At 36.9% G+C, this 22,625-nt stretch overlaps 2 protein-coding genes across 2 annotated transcripts; one reads left to right on the top strand and one right to left on the bottom strand.

Annotated features, from left to right (window-relative positions):
• Positions 1-1,468: 1,468 nt before the first annotated feature.
• On the bottom strand, positions 1,469-9,555 carry hapstr1b (HUWE1 associated protein modifying stress responses b). Its single transcript, XM_079811605.1, has 4 exons — positions 9,166-9,555; positions 7,894-7,974; positions 3,057-3,332; positions 1,469-2,609 (listed from the first exon to the last, which is right to left on the bottom strand). The coding sequence occupies exons 1-4, from the start codon at positions 9,359-9,361 to the stop codon at positions 2,368-2,370; spliced, it is 795 nt and encodes a 264-aa protein (XP_079667731.1). The 5' UTR covers positions 9,362-9,555; the 3' UTR covers positions 1,469-2,367.
• A 168-nt stretch (positions 9,556-9,723) lies between these two features.
• abcg2b (ATP-binding cassette, sub-family G (WHITE), member 2b) lies at positions 9,724-21,275 on the top strand. The gene is made up of 15 exons (XM_079811765.1): positions 9,724-11,593; positions 13,024-13,083; positions 13,172-13,289; positions 13,491-13,646; positions 15,170-15,327; positions 15,495-15,646; positions 16,361-16,444; positions 16,598-16,740; positions 17,076-17,227; positions 18,111-18,200; positions 19,453-19,577; positions 19,714-19,868; positions 19,951-20,040; positions 20,181-20,233; positions 20,958-21,275. Exons 1-15 carry the CDS (start codon positions 11,421-11,423, stop codon positions 21,103-21,105), a joined length of 1,857 nt encoding a protein of 618 aa, XP_079667891.1. The 5' UTR covers positions 9,724-11,420; the 3' UTR covers positions 21,106-21,275.
• The last annotated feature ends 1,350 nt before the right edge of the window (positions 21,276-22,625 follow it).

Raw genomic sequence — 22,625 nt, 5'->3', positions numbered from 1 at the left:
ATAAAAACAGCCTCGCTTTCTCATGGCTAGGAAGAATACACATTACTTCTAGATATGTAACGTGTTGCTATGGTGATGGGCTCACGGTCCTCTTTACGGAGAAGCGAAGATTATTAGGAGGACAGCAGGGTGAAGGAATGCGGAGTCGGTGACATTGTACGGAGAGCGGCGGACTGTTACCATAGGAATAGAGCATCGTTACACCTTTGAAGCGCGCGCACGCAAAGCGTGAACGCTTATTTATCAATGAAACAACAGGTTTTCACAACAACATGCTCCAATGAATGTACCAAAAATGATGACGAGCGAGGAAGGGGTAAAACGGGTTCAACAAAACAGCAGAAACGAAAGCTGTTTTGAATTTAAGAAAATCTTAAAGCGATACTCACCCAAAATAAAAACTGTCGTCAGTTCTTCTTTCATCCTCAGGTTTTTCCCCCCAAAATCAGTATGGTCTTGTTTATGCTGCTGAACACAAAAGACGACATTTTGAAGAATATCCTGGTCGGTTACACTGACATCGAATGGTCACTCAAGATTTCAAGTCGCAAAAAAAATTATCACAATAAAAATAAACTATTCCAAGTCTTCTGAAGTCATACAACTTTGAGTTGTAGGTCGTTATTCATTCATAATAATCGTTCAGAACGGATTTGTCAATTGAATCAACTGCTTCACTGAATCGTTTCGCATCTGATCGACACGAAGTTAAATAGTTCATATTTAATCTTTGTAATTGTGTTACCTCAGGTGTATTATAATACTAACGATATTTTGAGATGTCTTTTTGTGTTCATACGAGTCCATGGCCACCAAAACAGTTTTTCCATCTTTAAATTTAGAAACGACACGAGTAGCCAACATACGTTTTGTTTTTTAAGGTAATACTAAATGCAGTCGCAAAAAGTCGCTGCATGTAACCAGAAAAGGATTTGAAAAACGTTTAAAAATAGTTTTGGAAGGATAGCACATCACATTGCTGACATGTTGCCGTCTCCTGCCAAACACTTTAACAGCTCTTCAAAAGAGAGAGAGAAGCTGAATCTCAAGAGAATTGTCACCGTTTTCCTCTTTTCCACACAATTCGCCTCTCCAAATCTTTATACTGTTAGTTCTCCACAACCGTATTAGCAGCCCTTTATAAATCCACAATGTGGGACGAATCAGTATCAAAAACAAAACTTGTGGGATAGCAGCTAGCACTGCAGGGCTGTAGCATCTCCTGACTATAAAGGCACATTCATTATGTGTTCAAACGCTGATGAACACATGGGCACAGGCAGTCATTTTGAAAGCATTGTTATTGACAGCTGTTGTTCACAGATTGTCAAAGGAACAGTAACAGATTGTATTTTTGATTGTACACAACAGAATGTGCATTTCATATATTAACATACTAATCCAGTTTTAGGATTTAAAATCTTAAGTGCTTGCAAGTGAATATGCAATGACTCGGATGACAAAGGTAGCAGAAAAAGAGGTAGTTAAAAGCTTGATTTCTTTAATGCAAGAATCATTATTGTACATTAACAATTCAATGGTCTCTGCACAGCTTTTTTTTTTTTACAATATGTACCACAAGTCTATGTCAGCACCTACAGGTATTTACATTACATAATGTTACACTGGAGACAAAGGTGCTGGGGTAAAGAGTGACGAAAGAGGATGAATGAAAAAAGGATGGATGCTCAGGAAGAATGAGGGGAAATTATTGAATAAGTGATTGAGAGATGTGCATGACAGCGGATGTATGGCTATCACAGCACTTGTGCCTGCTGCTAGAGCAGAATTAAGAGAAGGCAAAAAAAATTCATGAATAACATTGTCAATAATATTAAAATAAAACATTTGTTGCTTTTCAAAGCCGCAGCGTGGTAACTGAAAGCTGGGGCAGTGACAGGTGCTGGAGGAAGAGGCAGGTACCACACACACACACACACACTCGAACACAAAACCCATCAGTCGTTCACTCACACACATCAAGTACTTGTATACACAGTCATACAGACATTGCTCATTATGTTGCGAACATGCACACAAATGTTGTTCTTGTTCCTGCGTTCGATCACGTCTTAGTTCAGCCGTAACACAACCATACACACACACACAATCAACTCACACAGCAATATAGTGAATGAGGGTCGTGTGTTTGTCGACAGGATCCTATGGAAGGGCACTTAGGCCTCTGCACTGAACACCGTCCCCCACCAATGACCTCAACTGGGCTCTGTAGACCAATCAGAGAATGTGCTGGGCTGTGGTGAGCACTGTTATTGGCTGCTTTTATTTCCTGGTCTGAATAAAGATGGGAGGATGACTGAGGAGTGGCATTTGTTTCGCTGTTGTTGTTTTCTTTTTCTTAAGAGCTCAGATCATCCTATTGCGTTTGTGAGTGGGCGAGTCTGTTATGACATCATTGCACTGGGCGGAGCTTCGTTTCCGAGTTCCGTTGTCGAGGTGGAGCGCCATCTCCTCAGCAATGAAAGTGTTGAGGTCCACGTCGTGGAGACCGTTTCTGCGGCGGCTGGGAGCGGAGCTGGCGCTCAGGTGTGTAGGTGAACCCGGGGCTCCAGAGCGCATACTGATACTCGCCATGGCTCCGCTCAGACCTGTAACACACACGTAGGAAAACATACATTTTAAATGCCTGAATTATACTTTTTCATCAAGACAAAAAAGGCAACATGGGAGGGAAAAAAAGGCATTCGTCACCTTCGTCAGTGACATTTTGCTGTATTTTGCAGTACTATTTCAGTGGAGGGGGAGGAGGAAGAAAGAAAAAAAAAACACATTTTAACAATACCAGTGGCCATAGAGCAAGCTGGAGTGGAAGAATACAACTCAAAATGCCCAAAGCAAGGGAGCACTTTATATTCAAAGAATGTCATAAGACACACAAAAAAACTGTCCAATGCAAAAGGGTTTTTTTGCCTGAAAATAACTTGCATTATGTGTGTGTGTGTTTGTTGATAGATAGATAGAGAGAGAGAGAGAGAGAGAGAGAGAGTGCGTTTTTTACATTGTAATTAAATGGCACTGTCGTCAGGCACACTCACCATGCAGAGCAATGGCCTCCCTGAAAGGCTGCAGGTCTGTTTCTACAGATGAACTTGTCTCTGAGGACGTGGGTCGGCTTGGTGACACCATTGCAAGTCTTGGAGGAGCCCTGGAGCTACGTGGCGGTGGGGCTTTACCACAGAGAAAGCTGATAAGATCCTCACGCCGAATAGTCCGCCTCCTTTTCTTCACCCACGCCAGGACATCTTTGTTTCGTCTCTGATGACCGATCTGGATACCCAGCTCATAACTCCGCTGATGAGCATCAACACTCTCTGGAACATTGAGGAAAAACTCAGCATGAGCAGAAATGTATGTAAGTGAGGAATCAGCCCAGCTGCATCAATGTCTCCTAGTGACTTATGCCCAATGATGTCCATCTCTTTTAATCTGACATCAAAAGCTCGTTAGAATTTTTAATTCGGCATCAAGCAGAGAGCAAATATTTTATGTGAAGGAGAAACTGAACAGCAGGTAAATTATGGCTAATGATTAAAAGAAGCTTTTAATAAATGAAATTATGTAAATGTTACATCATCAACTTCCAAAGCAATTGCATAACACCATCATTTTTTGTTATGCCAGAGAAGCAGCATCATCTCCTCAGGAACAGCAGCCACTGTTCAATATATTATTTTCAATCCATAATAAGCAACAAATAAACTGCCTCAACCAAAACTGGCAGGCATGAAGATTTGTTTCAATAGACAGGGTTTCCATTGCCAGGCTGGAACCAGACTGAAATGAATTATACGCTTGAGATGTGGTGCATGAAATGATTCCAGAGATGATAAAAAATATATAATAAAAATCTCACCAAGGAGTTTATAAGAAAAGCGGAGGTTTTAGAAAATACACTTGGACCGAACAATTTCTGGTTCAGTCAAAGTTCACAACGCGAACATGCGCACAGAACATGTTAAATCAAACTTGAACTGACCACATCATACATGCTTTGAAAACTTCTCATAATAGCCATATATATGTGTATAATACACGTGAACTGATCGCCAGTAAACTGAACACACAAACACCTCCCCGTTCCTGACAGATCCTAATAATGTGACTCAAACCATCCACATGACACATCTCTCATTAACCCAACTAAAGACTAACTTCTGAGTGTTACTTGCAGACAATGCCATACTCGTGTCTGTGGTGCGTTTAAAGACTCATAACTGTAGTCTGATACACAACTACATTAGGCTGGGAATCACATTTCCACTATTACAATCAGACAGATGCTGGGGAGAGGAATGAACCAATAAGATTTTAATAACTGCTGTCAGCCATATTGTTTCCATTCTCCAACATATGAACAATCTACTACACACTTGTTCAACAGGTTGTTGTTGTTTTTTAATGGACAGGCAGGAGTTCTCCAATTAAAAAAAAAAAAAGTAGTGCCAGGGATTTTGATTCGCCTCAATGACTGTAAAAATTCACTCAGGTTACCTCATGTCAGTAGGTTGCAAAAAACATCCAATTTGTGCTATGAATGAGGCATTGAATTTCTAACTTAACCAATTTATTAGTGTTAAGCCAAACCCTTTCATCCTCATCTTTGCTGTAAACAAGATTGGCTTCCATGACGAACTGAGCGAACATCTCATTCACTCAGTCAGCAGCTGCTCATTTATGAACAAAGTGCTTCATCTGTTCAGCGTCACTCCAAATCATTTATAGCACAAATGAGATGATTTTTGCCACCTAATGGCACAAGTGTAACCCAAGTTAATTTTACACAAAACACTGACCCACTACTCAGTGAAGAGGACATTTTGTTCAGAAGGCCAACCAATGACATTCTTCCTTACACCCTGTACTTAAATGTATTTAGTTTGTGCTATAGTTTTTCTTTGTAAAATATGTAGATAATCTACCCCTGGTTTCACAGACGAGGCTAGTCCCAGACTAAAATGCAAGTTTGAGCTGTTTTAACTGAAAGCAATTTGAACTGACATCTTAAAATGTTTTGTTTTAAGATGCACACCAGTAATGTTTTCTTTGTAAGGACTTTTATAAAAGCTACTTAAAGGCAGGGTGGGCGTTTTTTGGGGGGGGGGTTTTCTCTCCAAAAAACATTGTCATTTTTTTTTCTGTGGAAGGCGTAGGACCATAAAATATTCTTCCAATCATTGCATTCGGTCCGAATACAACAACAGTTATTTTACCTTAAATTTAGTAGCTATTTAATTTAAATATAATAATCAACATTGTATGCAAACATGTAAACTTCACATTAGGCAGTTTTTGCATTGACTTTAAATCGAATTATAAAATTAGGCTATGTTTTTACTCCAATTCGTTGATGAAATATAATCATTTATACACAGTGGCTGTCATTTTCATGACATTTGAACATACATTAAATAATCAAGACATCACTAACAGGCTAAGTAGATTATAATAAATATATATAGGCTGATAAAGTGCATATATTTAGCGAAAGAGTTCGTTTCTCTAGTGAACTAAAAGCTGTGGACACTGAATGACTTCAGAGGTAAATGTAATGCTAACGTGACATTGTTTACAAGCTGTTTTATTGACGTCTTTCCGCCGTTAAAACACTGAGCGATTACACGACATATGATAAGTTTCGATAAGTTGTAATGTATCCTCATACAGTCAGCTGTTGATTCATGTTTGTTCTTTGATTAGGAAGAGAGGATTGCGTTCACTCATGTGCCGCCACTTGAACTGATGCGTCTATACAGTGATCAGTCACGTCACATTAAAGAGTGTCAAAACAGCATTTATCATTTGAATGTTGTGATAAAATGGACAGAATACTTCATATGTTCGTGTGGGAACTCGGATTTAAGTATGTTCCACGTGTAAAAAAGCCTACTGTTAACTGTTAAAGATTGCATTCGTACCGTTGCACTGTACTGGAAGCCCTGTACCGAAACAATTCAGTATGAATACGTGTACCGCTACACCCCTAGTATTGGCAGTAAATCAAGAAAACGAAATTTAAACAATAAGACTAACTGTTGAGCTATATAACAATGGTTAGATTTCTGTCAATGAATGCATCCAAACAGTTGCTCACCTGTCTAATAAAACACCAAGCGTCTTTGATGTTTCCATGATTTCTACAAAATAAAACTGGAAATCGAGGGTAATGCAGGTATGATGTCATTGATAGCCAATTGTCAGACACGATCTGTGTCCTGGTAAAAAGTGCTTATTTATCTGTATTTAAACATTCTTGGATAGGCCTGTCATGATAACACATTTTGCTGGATGATAAATTGGCCAAGAAATTATTGCAATAAACGATAATATTGTCGTTCTGAGACCATTTTCATCTAAAATAGTGATAATGGCATAATAATGCAGGTACACCTTTTCAAAGATCAATAAACTTTTATTTCTAAAGACTATTTAACACTGAAAATGGAAAACATTTTAAATATCCACAATAAATGAACAAAACCAAAAACAATAAAAAAATTGGACTCGCAGTCTGTTAACAAAATGCACTTGAATAAACATCAAAAACAATAAATAAAATGGATGAAAATGCAATGGATGATTGTTTTAGGTGCACATTATGGGTGGCACGGTTCCTATCCCGGTTTTAGGCTCACGGTTTTCGGTTCTGTATGATTCTTGTTGTTGTTTTTTTTCTTTGAATCATTAACACTCCAGAAATGTACTTCAGCATATGATATTTAGCTTAATTATCCACAATTCAGGATACAGCGTTGAAAAAATTGATATAATGTAATCATGCACAAACTGAATTTGACTTGACTTTAAGCACATTATTGTGACCATCTCTGAGGAAAGCTAGGTGAGATTTTGATACAGCAAGAGGGAAGACATTGATGACATGCTTTTCATTTATTTGGCAAAAAAAGGAGAATATGTATTGCTATCTCTACAGGAACGCATGTGCCTTTTTAGCACACAAAGATTAAGCTGAAGAATTAACTTGCATTTATCAAACTGCCAACTTCAGTGTAGCTTTTAAGCCTTGTTTAAACTCGACACGAGCACGAAGATGCATGTGGCAAAAATGGCGTCAACGCGGAGCGGGCAGTAGTGCGCGAGACCCCATTTCGCTTGGCGGTGTGCACGTCAAATTTTTTAACTTTGCGGCCGGAAAAATTATCAAGCTTATTTTTTTTTAAATCATGCGATTTAATTTATTTATTGACTATCGCGACAGGCCTATTTTTGGAAACATTTGGCATAACACAAGTAAACAAAATATGTAACATTGTATCTAGTGGGTTTTTGATGTTTTAAATCCAATAATCTTACATAATGTGCCTTTAAATCAAAACACATTCTCCTCCCTCTTGCAGCAACATCTCTTCTCTGAAGACGTGTGTTTACTGGCGCCAGGGCAGGACAACCTGTCACTCACATGACAGAGCAATAGCAAACTTTTTTTTCTTGTTTGAGAAGCCATTTTACTCACAGAAACATCACAATATTATCACAATTTCCATTTTATGCCGACATTAACCCCTCACACAAGCACTCGTCAACTTTGTTAATGCAGTCTCCAGTTTGTTGTTCTATCTCCTGTTTCTTTTCGACTAAAAAATAAATGTCCACAAGGTGGCAACACCACATTGGACCAAATTAATTAGTGCAAAAAATTCAAGGTGCATTGCGAGCTAAGTGTACAGAGTATGCATGTTAGGGAAAATTAGGTTACATTAAATTAGGCGTACAGTATGCACATACTGTGCTGATGACAATATGCATGTCACAAACTGTACGCATACTCTGGCATATGCATAAAAAAACAGAAGTATACATTGGGCTATAGTCATGTAAAATGCAAAACAGTTCATAAAATGTTTCTCAACCTACCTTTGTATAAGTTAGTGACGGCAGTTGCAGCATTTTGAAAGGGAACCCACAAGGAAAGCCCCTGTTGTTGACATACTCTATCTGAGGGAGTGAACAGACAGGACAGGAAATGTTTACGTTGCAAGTGGAGATACATCATTTCCAGTCCATTTAAAACACACATTTGCCCACTGGGGTTTAAAAAAAAAAAAAAAAAAGCAGCAAGAAAACACCCGCGACAACTGAACCACCATCAGCTTCATCTTTAGTACCTTCACAGCCTCTCACACTGGCTGTGTGTCATGACTCATGAGATAGTGAGCTGCCTACTTAAACAGCACTTTTGGGCACCATAAGCGCGCTTGGAATGTTTTAAAAGCGTCTATAATGACCATAAGTGCGGTCTTCATAAGCAGCTCTCTATGATGTGAGACACAGCCATTAATTACACGACGTCTAAATTTGATATGTAGCAAGAGGACTCTACGCCATTTTGTTGTGTAGCTTTAGTTTATCTTATTGTACCGTGTTGTCCAAATCAGAACTTTGTGTATGAACACATGGTGTCCTCTACATTTAAACCAGTTTTGTAGGGTTGTATCGATTTAATAACAATCATCAACAAAAACAACACAGCTCTGACACAATAACACTGAATCTTTGAACTTAGCCTGCTAATCCTGCCTTCGCCATTTTGTTTCCTTACTTTTATTGTTGTTAAGAATTCTCACGTTTTCACCCGTTTATCGCATAGTTTGCATTCCTAGATCTTTTCGTCTACATATATGGCGTATGAGTTCATAACAGATGAGTTTTCGATCACAAATCGTTATTTTCATCAGATGAACTCCTCCCTGCACTTCGCCATTTTGTTTCGCTGATAGACAACCAGCTGGGTGAAGATTTAAATATATTTTTAAAAAACTCTTTTAAATGTACCATACCTAGTTTTATTAATAAATAAAGACGAACAGCCGATGATATTTCTGGATTGTATCATCACAGAAACCGATTTGTGTGTCAGTTTACATTGCTCGTCTGCCACTTAGCATCAATGCTAATCTGTAAACGCCACCGGCCTTCAAAACAGCCAAATAAAAGCCAAAATAATATTATCTAAGCATTTAATAAGTGTATTATATTATAAAATAACCACTCGACGTCTTATTTAGATCTTATGCGATGTAATTTGGTGGCTATCCGTTGAGCTTATGAGTTAGTGTCCTTTGTTTGCCAGTGTCAGAGTTAACTAGCTGGCTAGCTCTCAGTGACTTTTTATTATATATTTCGCACCTTTATACAGTTGTGCGACGGCGGTGGCTGAGTTCTGGAAGAGATGCCAAAGTTTTTGTTGGCTCTGCTCGGTCTCCTCCTCGCTCGGTTCCTCCTGCTCGGCCTCGGCGAGGCACTGCCGCTCCCATTTGGAGAACCAGTGCTCGGGTCCGTGTTCCTGGATCTCCGCTTCCCCCTCCTCCTTCTTCTCCTCCATGGCCACAAAAAACACTTAAACCGCTGCTGTAATGCTCTAACGTTCGCTCAAACAACTCTCCGTGGCGATTAAACCCGGACGTAGTCGTTTGTCGTCGGCGGCGGCCTCATCGACAGCTGTTAGTTTACGTCTGCATAGCGAACGGTGCTTGCACTTCTCCGCCACACAGTCGATGAAAACAACTTAACGTTGCCGAGACTCAAACCCCGCCCGCTCGACGCTCATTGGCTACAGACACGCAGGGACAGCGCAGGGCGTGACTTGGCGTCAACGGCTCAACTGTTTATTAGATGCGTCAACTGTCTCTCATCTGTCACACGGAGCGACAATGAAAGAAGTCACCGCCCCTGTTTATGTGAACTGCCACACCAAACACTTGAGCCTCAACTCAAGTACACTGAGAAGGAACGCAAGATTGCGCAAGCCCATAATGAGTCGCTATTCATGCTTTCCAAAGTGTTTTCCTGTTTCTCTTCTGTTCATTACAGTAGGGTAGGCGACTAGGCGACTGTTAAACAAAGAGAAGGGGTTTTGGTAATATGCAGCCTGTTGTGATTACCTTCTTTGGCCTACAGAGGGCGTCATTAAACAATTACAAGAATGTGCATCTTTCGTGCAAAACTTCACAAGTAGGAAACTAAATTAATTTTTATTTTTTTAGAGATAAAATAGTTTATTGAACATTTAGTCAAAATATACAATATATAGTATAACATCTGATATTAAGCTTTGATGGTAAGATATAGCAGAATATGAAGCTAATTTTATTCAAAGACCCAAACTGAGCAACAATATGCAATTTGTTGCTGATATTTATATGGCCAAAAAGTGAAATTCTGATAGCTTGTAATGTAAGTCAATGAGATCTTTATAACAGTAACGAACATAAAATATATTAAAATATCAGTTGTCTCCCAATACGTCTTAGCAATATTATATTTAAATGCTTCGTTTTATGATCAAAGCTCTATATGTTTTGCTTCCACAATACTAACTACAATGCAATGCAATACAATGATGCATTGATAATCGATCAAATTGGTTAAAAAAAATTATGTATTGATAATCAGGTAAACCTAAGTTGCTTCAGTCCAGTTAGTGTTTATCTTAAAATATTACTAACAATATGTAACATTCTTCTTATTACTTTATAAAAATCAATAAAGATTTCACAGCAAAAAGACACACATGTACCACAAACTGAAGGGGGGCATTTTAGACTGAAACTAAAAGGCATTTTACTCCCTCAAAAATTATAAACTATCCATCAAACGATAGAAGGCATGTAGATCATGTACAACAGGTATTTCATCAAAGTTTGATCATGTTGATAATTTAGAGACCTTAGAAATGTGCGTGTCACATGTAACATTGGCTTTATAAGGTTAAATGAAACTCATCAACAAGCTATATCGAATTGATCTTATTTCTACAGCACCAATGATGTTTAATTAAAAAAAGGACATTTAAGGAGTTTACGATTAAACTTCACAAAAAGTACAAGCATGTAGAAAACCATTAACATTAAAATTAGTGACATTTTCACTCTTATGTAATATTTAATGTTTAATCTAACACATTCTGATGTTAAAGAATGTAACATCATTAAAGGAGTGACGTTCATATTTTAATGCTCTTAGACATTATAAACAGTTGAAGAAAGTAATCTTGACCCCAAAATAAAAGTAAGATAAAACAAGATAACATAAAGGGAGGAGCGGAGTGATTTAACATGCTTGCATGTGCAGGAGCAGTTGAATAATATGCCATCCAGTAATTTAGATGGCACATCATAATTCATCTTCATATGCGCAAAGCTGGAGCCTTATCAACTTACGTGTTGTGTCCTAAGTGCAGGTGTTACATAGCAGGAGGTGTTACATAGAAACTGGACATGCAAGGACTTTGACAGGAGACGCGCCGTGACCCCTGGTTGTATGGGTAATTAATGTCTGGAGGACGGTCCTGAAAAGGGTGGGGCGTCAGTAGACACTTGAATGCTCATTCCACCTGGAAGCTTGTCACTTTTTCTCTTCTCTGCCTCAGGCTCTCCAGCTCCATGGAAGTGTGTGAGATAAAAATGTTGCCTGCTTGGGAGAGCGATGGCACAAAGGTGTCTGTAAAAGTACCAGGCCCAACTCTGACATACCAGAATATTCACTACTGCATTAAAGAAAGCAGAGGACTGTGCCGCATGAGAGGACCTGAGAGAGACATCCTAAAACATGTCAGGTTAGTGTCTGTGAGTGAGGATCTAAATGTCGATGTGCTGTAGAAGAAATTAGATCAGATTGTCTAATTCATTAGACGTTTACTTGCTTCATAAGATATACATCTCGCATAGACCATATGCTGCAAAACATACCGATGTGCAGTCAAATATAGATTGCAGATCATTTTGATGCAGATAACAGTTATTATCTTTAAGCTGAGCATTCCAGAGCTATATGCATGTGCATAACGGTGTCTTTCTGTGTTTCAATGTTTTTATGTCTGCAAAATATATTTTTTTGTGTTATATGCAGCAATCAGTTGCTTGAGCTTGTTTCCGCCGCAGAATAAAACTATTTAAAAGATTATTGCAACTTTTTATCTCACAATTCTGACTTTTTTTTCACGCAATTGCGAGTTTTTATCACACAATTCTGTGAAAACAAGTCAGAATTGCGAGATAAAAAGTTGCAATTACGTTTTTTTTTTTTTATTCTGTGGTGGAAACAAGCTTCCATAGTTGCTTGGTTGAGGAACTGTGATGGTTGTCAGTACACAAGAAATATAACCAGTTAAATAATACTTTATATTACTTGTCATAAAAAATATATTTTTATAATAATATATTGTCAATACTATAAACATAGATTGCTCTTTTGTTACATAATGAAATCAGATAACCAAAAATGTGCCTCCGCCATTAATATTTAAGTTAACTGATAAATTAAAAAGTGAATTTGTAAAATCAAAAACAATATTTAGTGTGATAAATTATACACTGTTTTATCAATCCCAAGCCCAAAGGTGGCATTTATTTAATCAAAAATACAGTAAAAACTGTAAAAATGAATAAATACAAAAATGTATTGTTTTGTATTTTAAAATATTTCATAATGTAATTCATTCATTCACTCATTGTGAGTTCAAATCTGAATTTTTAGCATCATTACTCCCGTCTTCAATTTCGCATGACCCTTCAGAAATCATTCTAATATGCTGATATGCTGCTCAAGAAACATTTCTTGTTATCATCAATGTTGAAAACAGTTGTTCTGCTTAATATTTGTGTGATACATTTTTTTTATTGATGAATATACATTTCAAATGAATAGCATTTATTTAAAATATAAATCTTTAAACATAATAAATGTGTTTCACTGTCTATTTTGATCAATTTAGGCATACTTGCTGAATCAAATATATTTTTTCTTTCAACTTTTGAACTTGTATATGAAAAGTATAAAGCAAATAGTTGTACACTAAGGGGTTATTTCTTCTGTTTCTTCCTGTTCCTGTCTACCTGTTTTACAAATTACTTTCATTGGTCAAATCTAATGATTGAAGCATATTAAAAATATTTGTAATTTAATTTAGATGTTGCCACATGAAGCACATTTTTAGGTTATTTGATAAACATATTTACAGTGCATATTTGCTATTTCCTGTTTTAGTGGAATCATGAAAACGGGACTCAATGCAATCATGGGAGCAACAGGAAGCGGCAAAACATCGTAAGATGCTCACAGAATCATCAGACTACAGATTAGTTACAAGCTGGCAACTACGCACAATTTCTCAAATGTATTTTTTTGTGCAAAGTTTGTTAGACGTGATCGCTGGCAGGAAGGATCCTCGTGGTTTGCGTTCAGGTGAAGTTCTGGTTGACAACAAGGTCGTAACCTCCGACCTCCGTCTCATGTCTGCCTATGTTGTACAGGTGAGAATGCAGAATTTTGCAGTTGTTAGTATGTCTTCTCATGAGGATACAAGAATATTCTGCTCTGTTGTGTGACACGTGTGAATGTTAATGCTATTTGATTATTGTTATTTTGTCTCCTGTTCTAGAATCTTTTGCATTCATTTAATTGGTTTAATTTCCGGCATTTTCTTTGCTATATGTCTGTCTCTCTCCATGTAGGATGATATCCTGATGGGAACCCTGACTGTGCGGGAGAATCTTTTATTCTCTGGAAATCTGCGGTTGCCAAGGAAACAGTATTCCACTGCTGATAAGGAAAAAAAAGTGGAGAGCATCATTCAGGAGCTTGGATTGGAGGACTGTGCAGACACCAAGGTTAGTCACAAATGCGACTGATGCTTTTTATGTCCAGATCTATTCATTTAGATTTAGGTTTTGTGGGGCATAGACTCAAAAATATAACTGTCCTGAGATTGCAAAGGAAAAAATGTCTTGCTAAAAAGATGAAAATATACTTTCTTTTATATATATATATATATATAAACAAGTACATTTTCATATTTTTTAGTTTTGGCTGTTAATTTACTAGACAACAGCGTTTGGGGGCCTGAAAAAATATAAAATACAAATAGTAATAATTATAAAAATAATAAATAAAATAAATAAATAAATAACAAAATAACACAAAGATGAATAACTATATGCACAGGGGAATTGAAATCAAATCCATATCTTTAATTACAAAATAAATACAAAGATCCTTAAAAAGTATACAATTTCAAGGCTTTACAACAGGCTGCAGGGGTGTCCAAAGTCGATCCTGGAGGGCCACTGTCCTGCAGAGTTTAGCTCCAAATTGCCTCAACACCTGTCTGAAAGTTTCTAGTGTGCCTAATAAGACCTTGATTAGCTGGTACAGGTGTGTTTAACCCTCTGGAGTTCTTCATTTATGGATCACACTCAGGACCTTCGGGTCAAAAAGGAATTTGAGGAAAATCAATGAAATATATTTTTGTTCAATAATATTTTTCTTTTCTTTTTTGGTGTTTTGAGATAATTTTATGATTTATGATTAATATTTATGCAATAATTATGACCCATTTTTTTATATTTTATATATATATATATATATAATATAATTTTTTTTTTTTTTTTTTTTTTTTTGGGTCCGAAACTTGGTGACTTTATTGGTACTTGGTGAACACCCAAAAAAATTGGGGACAGGATTTGAAAAGTCTAAGTGGTCGTAAAAAAAAAAAAAGTCACACTCAGGATGGGTCAAAAAATGACCCCTATAGGAAATTAATGCAAAATTCGTTTTTTTGTGCATACGATCTACAAATCAGCCAGGATGCAGAAAAAAAGGACTCAACAGTGAAGGGGTGAATCTCTAAAACATCAAGAGTGCAAAAGAGACAAAAAAACTCACACACACACTTATACACACGCACACACAAATTAACGTGTGCCATTCCAAAAGCTTATTGTGTTTATGTGTGTGTGTTTGAGTTTTTTTGTCTGTTTTGCACTCTTGATGTTTTAGAGATTCACCCCTTCACTGTTGAGTCCTTTTTTTCTGCATCCTGGCTGATTTGTAGATTGTATGCACAAAAAACTCTGTATTTTCATATTTTTGCCAATTTCCCATTCATTTCTTATGGGGGTCATTTTTGACCTGAAGGTCCTGAGTGTGACTATTTTTTTACGACCATTTAGACTTTTCAAATCCTGTCCCCGATTTATTTGGGTATTCATATACCAAGCATAGACGCGGAAATGGTAATGGATAGTTTATCGTTGCCGTGTAAACTTACCCATATAGAAAGATCTTTTTTGTCTCAAGGTCAGTTTAGGTTCATGCTTCAAATGGTTTTCATTTGAAAATATCTATCTTCCAGATTGGTACAGAGTTTATAAGAGGTGTATCAGGAGGAGAAAGAAAGCGCTGTAGCATTGGTATGGAGCTCATTACATCTCCTGCTCTTCTGTTCCTGGATGAGCCGACCACAGGCCTCGACTCCAATACAGCTAACAGCATCATTTCTTTCTTGCACAGGTACAGACCTGTGCCTTATATGATAACACTCCATCACCTGGCTTATTATGTATTACTTCTAGCTCAACCTCTGCTTAACCAGATGATCTCGAAATCTTTATGTTTTTAAGACATTTTATCTTATCTCTTTATCTTAACTCCCCTCTTTCTCTCTTCTGGTCATTCAGGTTGTCTCGGGGTGGTAGAACTATAATTTTCTCGATCCACCAGCCACGTTACTCAATCTTCAAGCTCTTTGATCACCTGACACTTCTCCATAAAGGAGAAACCGTTTACGCTGGCCCTGCCGGCAAAGCCATGGACTACTTCCAGAGTCTGGGTAAAATATCCACATTTGATATGCTGGTCACATAAATATGAATTAAATGAAAATTATATCAGTCTGATCTCATCTAACTCATCCCGGATTTCGAACACTAGCAAGACACTAGCAAAACTACCTTGAAGTACCTTACAGTAATCACTACTATGGTATAAAAAATACTGTATTAATATCTGTTATTTCTTTATTTGTTTGTTTGTTTGATCAACAACAAAAGAAATGCTCTATTATTTGCTACAATGGAAAATATTTTACATATTTAAATCATACATGAAATAATAAAAAGCAAAGAGGTGCTAGAGTTGAATAAAATCAAAACTAAAAAGGACCATGTATCTTTCAATATTATAATAATAATTCATGCTCTAGTAGCCTTTTGCTTGTGCATTAATACAAAACACTAATATCTACAATATCTTCACTACAATGCCTTTACTATAATAGTAAAAGAAGGTTACACTTATTTAAGGTGTCTTTGTTACAGTGTAATTATACATTTAATTACTAAATAATAATCATTGAATCATATATTTATTATAGGGTTAGGATTAGGGTTTGTTTTATGTATAATTTAAAGTTATTACTATACTCACTACATGTGACGTGTAACACGGACACTGTAAAATAAAGTGTTACCAAAAAGAATATTTGCCATTCATATTTTCAAATATTATTAAATCCATGATAGCTATTTTCTCCTCTGTTGATTAGGTTATGAGTGTGAGGCTTTCAACAACCCTGCCGATTTCTTTCTGGACATAACAAATGGGGAGACCTCTCCTTCAATGCCAACAGGTAATACACAGACACAGGCATGCAAATATGAACACGTATATAATTATGAAACTGAGGGATCGACATATGCAACTTATATAAAGAAATCAATGTTTTGTGGTATTGTTCAATCACACGAGTTAAGTGGATTGAAAGTTTCTCTCTCTTCCTTAGAGAAGCCATTGGCTGAGCTTTACAGGGAGTCTCAGTACTGTGCGTCTGTCAAAGAGGAGTTGAAATGTATCACTGGACCATCAGATCCCTCTTCTGAAACCAAGAGCAAGGCACTGTCCTATGTCACCTCATTTTTCTACCAGGTTTGTTTCATAAGAATAAAGTATTTTAGGCGTGTTTTGAAGTAAATGGTTAACCGGTATATTAACTTGGCTGGCTGTTCAACTTTAGCTCATAGCTGTTATCAGGTCTGTTATGGGTGAAATGAACAGTGAGCCATAAACCTTGTCTTTCGGATGGTTGTAACATGAAGTTTACTGAAGGCAAGTTAGACTAAAGAACTAAGATTATGTGAAATGTAAAGTACAAGACATGAAAATATTAACTTGAAATAAAATAAAACGGACGTGACAATGATTTTGTGTCTTTTCTGTGTATGTGCATGTGTATGTGGTTAAATACGTGTGTTTGTGTGAAGTTGAAGGTGGTGTGTTGGAGGACAATGCTGAACGTTGTCAGGAATCCTCAGACCTCATATGCTCAGCTGGCACTTAACATCATCTGTGCTCTACTGATTGGACTCATCTACTACCAGATGCCTTTAACTCTCCCTGAAGCCTTACAGAACAGGTACTTTCACATCCATCCAACCACCCACCAATCTATCTATACATCCATCCAACCAATCATCCACCCAACCATCCATCTATACATCCCCCATCCATCCATCCATCCATCCATCCATCCACATATCCATCCATCCAACACAACCAACCTTCCATCCACCCACCCACCCAACCATCCATCCACTCACTCAACCAACCATCCATCTATATATCTATCCATGTATCCAACCAACCAACCATCTATACATCCATCCATCCATGTATCCAACCAACCAACCATCTATACATCCATCCATCCATGTATCCAACCAACCATCCATCTATACATCCATCCAACCAATCATCCACCCAACCATCCATCTATACATCCCCCATCCATCCATCCATCCACATATCCATCCATCCAACACAACCAACCTTCCATCCACCCACCCACCCACCCACCCAACCATCCATCCACTCACTCAACCAACCATCCATCTATATATCTATCCATGTATCCAACCAACCAACCATCTATACATCCATCCATCCATGTATCCAACCAACCAACCAACCATCTATACATCCATCCATCCATGTATCCAACCAACCATCCATCTATACATCCATCCAACCAATCATCCACCCAACCATCCATCTATACATCCCCCATCCATCCATCCATCCAACCAGCCAACCATCCATCCATGTATCCATCCAACCAACCATCCATCTATACATCCATCCATGTATCCATCCAACCAACCATCCATCTATACATCTATCTATGTATCCATCCAACCAACCAAATATCCATCCATCCATCCAACCAACCAAATATCCATCCATCCATCCATCCATCCTGCCATCATTACAGTTTAATTTATCTCTGTTTGTGTGAGCAGGATTGGAGCTTTCTTCTTTCTCATCATCAACATGGTGTTTGGCAATCTATCAGCAGTTGAACTCTTCATTAATGAAAGAGCAATCTTTGTGTGAGTATGACATTATCAGTTCAAATCATCAATTATGCTTATAATTGTAATTTTTTTATTTTAGTTTTTATTTTAGTTTGATGTATATGCTATTATAGTATTTGTCAATATTTTGAATTATATTTATTTTTATATATATATCAGTTTGCGCTTTAATTTTTAATTAATTTTAGTCATTTTATGTGATATTTTTTTTCTTGTTTAGGTTTAATTTATTTTTATTTTAGTTTTTTTGTTCAGTTAGTTGCCAAGACAACATTTATAATTTTATTTAAGTTTTTTAAGTTTATGTTTTTCATCTAATATTTATATTTGATTTGATTTCAGCTTTGTTTCAATTAACACAAATTATTTTAACAGTTTAATAGTTTTAGTATTAGTTTTGGTTAACAATAACAATTTATCTGTTCAGATTCTGTATGTATTTAATGAAATTTCCTTTCATTAAAGGGGTTATAACAAGAGAACTCAAATTTGCCTTGATATTTTGACAAAAGCACTTTGTACCATTAAAACATCCACCCTGCAAGTTTCATAGCTTAAAACGTCCTCCTCATTATAAACGAAGCATGCATTTAATCAAGCTCCAAAAACACCTGGTTTTGATATTGCTGGATATGTTACGTCACACGGCCAAACACATTTACATATAACCACCTCCAGAGCAAGACAGCTATGTATAGTTCAAGGCTGGCGAACTCCTGTCCTGGAAAGCCTCAGTCCCGCAGAGTTCAGCTCCAACCCTGATAAAACTCACCTGCCTGCAGCTTTCTAGTAACCCTTCAGACCTTGATTAGCTTGCTCAGGGGTGTTTGATTAGGGTTGAAGCAAAACTCTGCAGGTCTGAGACTCTCCCGGACCGGAGTTTGCCTCTCCTGTTATAGTTAGACATCATCACACTATAGGCCACACCCCTGGCATTCACACTGGATGTAAGTGTCACGTCACGTCAAATAGAACCCATTATAACCACTGAACGTGCATCTGTACTGTATCCAGTGTAGACAGCATCAGTTTCTGACATATTCCACGCACTTGAGTCTGTCAACAACAGGACAAATAGAAGAGTGAGAGAATGCTCGCTTTGAAATATCCAGTTTAAACCGCTTGTTTGCATCTCTGTACAGACTTCAGAAGCATCCCTGTGTCGGAAACAAGTGGATGTTTTTTTTTTTTTTTATTGGCGTCCCAGATTGCGTCAGAGTATATGTTTTTTAACAAAAAATATAATTGTATTTTGTGTTTGGTTTAGGCATGAGAACTCTGGGGGATATTACCGTACATCTGTGTATTTCCTGTCCAAGGTGTTTGTGGATCTGTTACCAAATCGCATTGTACCGATTTTCATCTTCTCCAGCATTTGTTACTATATGATGGGTAAGCACATGAGTCACATAATACATTATTAATGTGCTAAACATCTGGCATATCATTAAAACTATCAGTAGCACGTATTGTGTACTAAATGAAACCTGAATACGCACAGTAAGTGTACATCTATATTTGTCACCAGGGTTGAATCCAGCATTCACATCGTTCTTGTGCTTTGCATTGACCATGTCTCTGGTCAGTCTGGCGGGAGTCAGCTTGGCCTTCCTGATCAGTGCCAGCGTGAGCTCATTCGCCATGGCCAACATCCTCATAGCCTTGCCCTTTGTCTTCATGATGGTCAGATTTCCAACATACACATGCTTATATATTCTTGTTCTTTGTCATTCTTTCTTATTCCATCTTTCTCTCTCTGTTGCAGGTATTTGGAGGGTTCCTAGTAAATCTTAACTCCATGCTCAACTGGTTGTCCTGGCTAAAGTGGGCCAGTATATTCAAATATGGACTTGATGTAAGAATGCAAAATGTGTTTTGCAAGACATAACACATATGAAATGAGTGCAGCACATGCTTTTTAAATGCATCGTCACACATTATCAGATTGCATAAGCAGTGCTGATTATACTGTAATTGTGTGTTGTTCTTTCGTAGGCTGTGACTATAAATGAAATGAAAGGGCAGGTCTTCTACAGTGGCAACACTACGTAAGTTATTTATACTGTATAAAGATAAAGAGTAATGACAGTTCAGTGAAAGTTCAAAGTCTTGTATAAGTGAGAAGATAGATGATCTCTTGCACATCATGACAGACTCGCACACTATGGTGCAAAAGCTTGGGGTCAGTGAGATTTGTTTTAAAGAAATTAATACTTTTATTCAGCAAGGATTCATTGACTTTTACAGTGTTACAAAACAATTCTGTTTAAAAAACAAAAAAGTTATATTAAAGAATCTTGAAAATGTCTTGTGGTTTCCACAAAATATATTAAGCCGTTTTCAACAACTGTTTTTATCATTGATAATAATAAAAAATGTTTCTTGAGCAGCAAATCAGCATATTAGAATGATTTCTGAAGGGTCATGTGACACTGAAGACTGGAGTATTGATGGTGAAAATTCAGATTTGCCATCACAGTAATAAATTATATTGTAAAGTATATTCAAATAGAAATTTTAATAATGTTACTGTTGTTGACTGTTTTTTTTTTTTTAATCAAATTATGCAATCTTGGTGGGCATTAGAAGCATAAACACTAAAAAAATCTTACCAACCACAAACTTACAACACAATATTTGCACAATTAAATGGTTTTCTTTGAGTCATTGTTCAATTACATTTTTGATTGAGCAATTGAAATTGAAGCTTTTTATAGTGACAACCAAACCTAGATATTAACACCTTCTACTTGCTCTCTTTTTCATGGTCAGACTGACAGGAGAGATGTATCTGAAATCTCAGGGGATCGACTACAGTATGTGGGGCTTCTGGCAGAACCTGGTGGCTCTTTTGGGCATTATATTGGTGTGTATGACATTCGCATACATACAATTACGCAGGATCAACCGCTGGAAATAACGAACATTCTCTTCATACTAATTTCATAAAATTCATAGTTTTGTACACCAACTACATTTCTGTTGTATGTTTAATACACTGTTGTCTATGTAAAGTATAATATTTTAATTTGATAATTCATTCAAAAGGGCACTGATTCCTTTTTGTAAATATGAAATACTTTCTAATGTAAAAAAAAAAAAAACCTTGTGCAACATAGCGTATATTGCACTTTGAATACAGATATTTAAATTATTTTCTGCCAAAATTAAACAGTAAAACAAACAATTATTGGATAAAATAATTAATTAAAAGATGAGGCATATTGTTTCTCTAGCAAAATCACTGTATTTGTACAATTGTACTATTGACTCAAAACTTTAGTTACTGAGATGTAGCCCTTGTGACGTTTAAATATAAAAAAAATATAAAGTTCTCATTTTTTTGTGCACATGAAGTCATGTATTCAAAGAAAATATGGTCATAGATGTTGTTCTGTTTAACCAAAAACTGGTTTATATTTTAAGTTTTGATTTATTTTGATCAATATGTCTTTATCCCAATAAATTCATAGATGCAAACTCCTCACCTTTAGGTGAAAATTCAGATATTTTTGAGATCAAAATAGCTCACCTACGAGATTTGCGTAGATCCAATGAGTGTTTTTTGGGGGGTCCGTTCAGGCTGATCCTTTTTTTCTCTCGTTTTGTGAAGAGTGACATTACAAGGTAATAAAAAAATGAAAATAAATGTGTCAAAGAAAAACGGGCAAGGCTGAGACATGCAGCAAAACAAAGGAAGCGGGCCCTCGAAATTCTGTTGGCTAAACGTCAGAAGAAATAGGGTTTAACTTACGAGGTGGTGTAAAAAGTATCCCATATTGATGCATTTGTAACCAGTGGGTTTTCCTTACATAGACAATGTCATTTCACCACTAGGTGGCAGCACCGTTCTGAGTCATGACCTACACTGACTTACATTCTGCACGTTCCTCTCTCCCGTCTTTTTGCACTGCCTATATATTAGTTATACACACACTACTGTATTTTTAAAGTAGTTTGAATATTATCCATTAACATTAGTATTTTTAAATGTTGAATGAGTTTGCTATATGTCGCACACAGCCTACACATAAACCTAGCAAAGCCTTTTGTCAATTGAATATTTCCACATTGAAGTAAATTATATCCTGATAATACTGCCAGTACCAGGCCTTAAATATACCAGACCTCAAATCTATACATACTTAAGTCAGTCATCCTGGTTTCTCACATTTAATTCTAATCTCATCTCTTTTTTTTATCTGTAACACAATTGTAAGCCGTGTAATTTGTCCTCCAGTTGTTGCTGTAGTGTCTAAAACCCTCAGAAAGCAGCTGCAGATATTTTTTTGTTATTGCCACATAGAATATTCACATCTGTTAGATATTAGTATGTCCTTGTGTGTGCGTGTGTGTGTTGTGTGAGTGTCTGTGTGTGCAGTGCAGTCTTCTTGAGTTTCAGGAGCCACTGTCAGCGTAAAAAATCTGGGAAAATCTCCA

Source organism: Gobio gobio (assembly GCF_949357685.1).
Source record: "Gobio gobio genome assembly, chromosome: 3".
NCBI lineage: Eukaryota > Metazoa > Chordata > Actinopteri > Cypriniformes > Gobionidae > Gobio > Gobio gobio.
The sequence above is the reverse complement of the archived record's forward strand: the minus strand, read 5'-3'. Positions and strand labels throughout refer to the sequence as shown.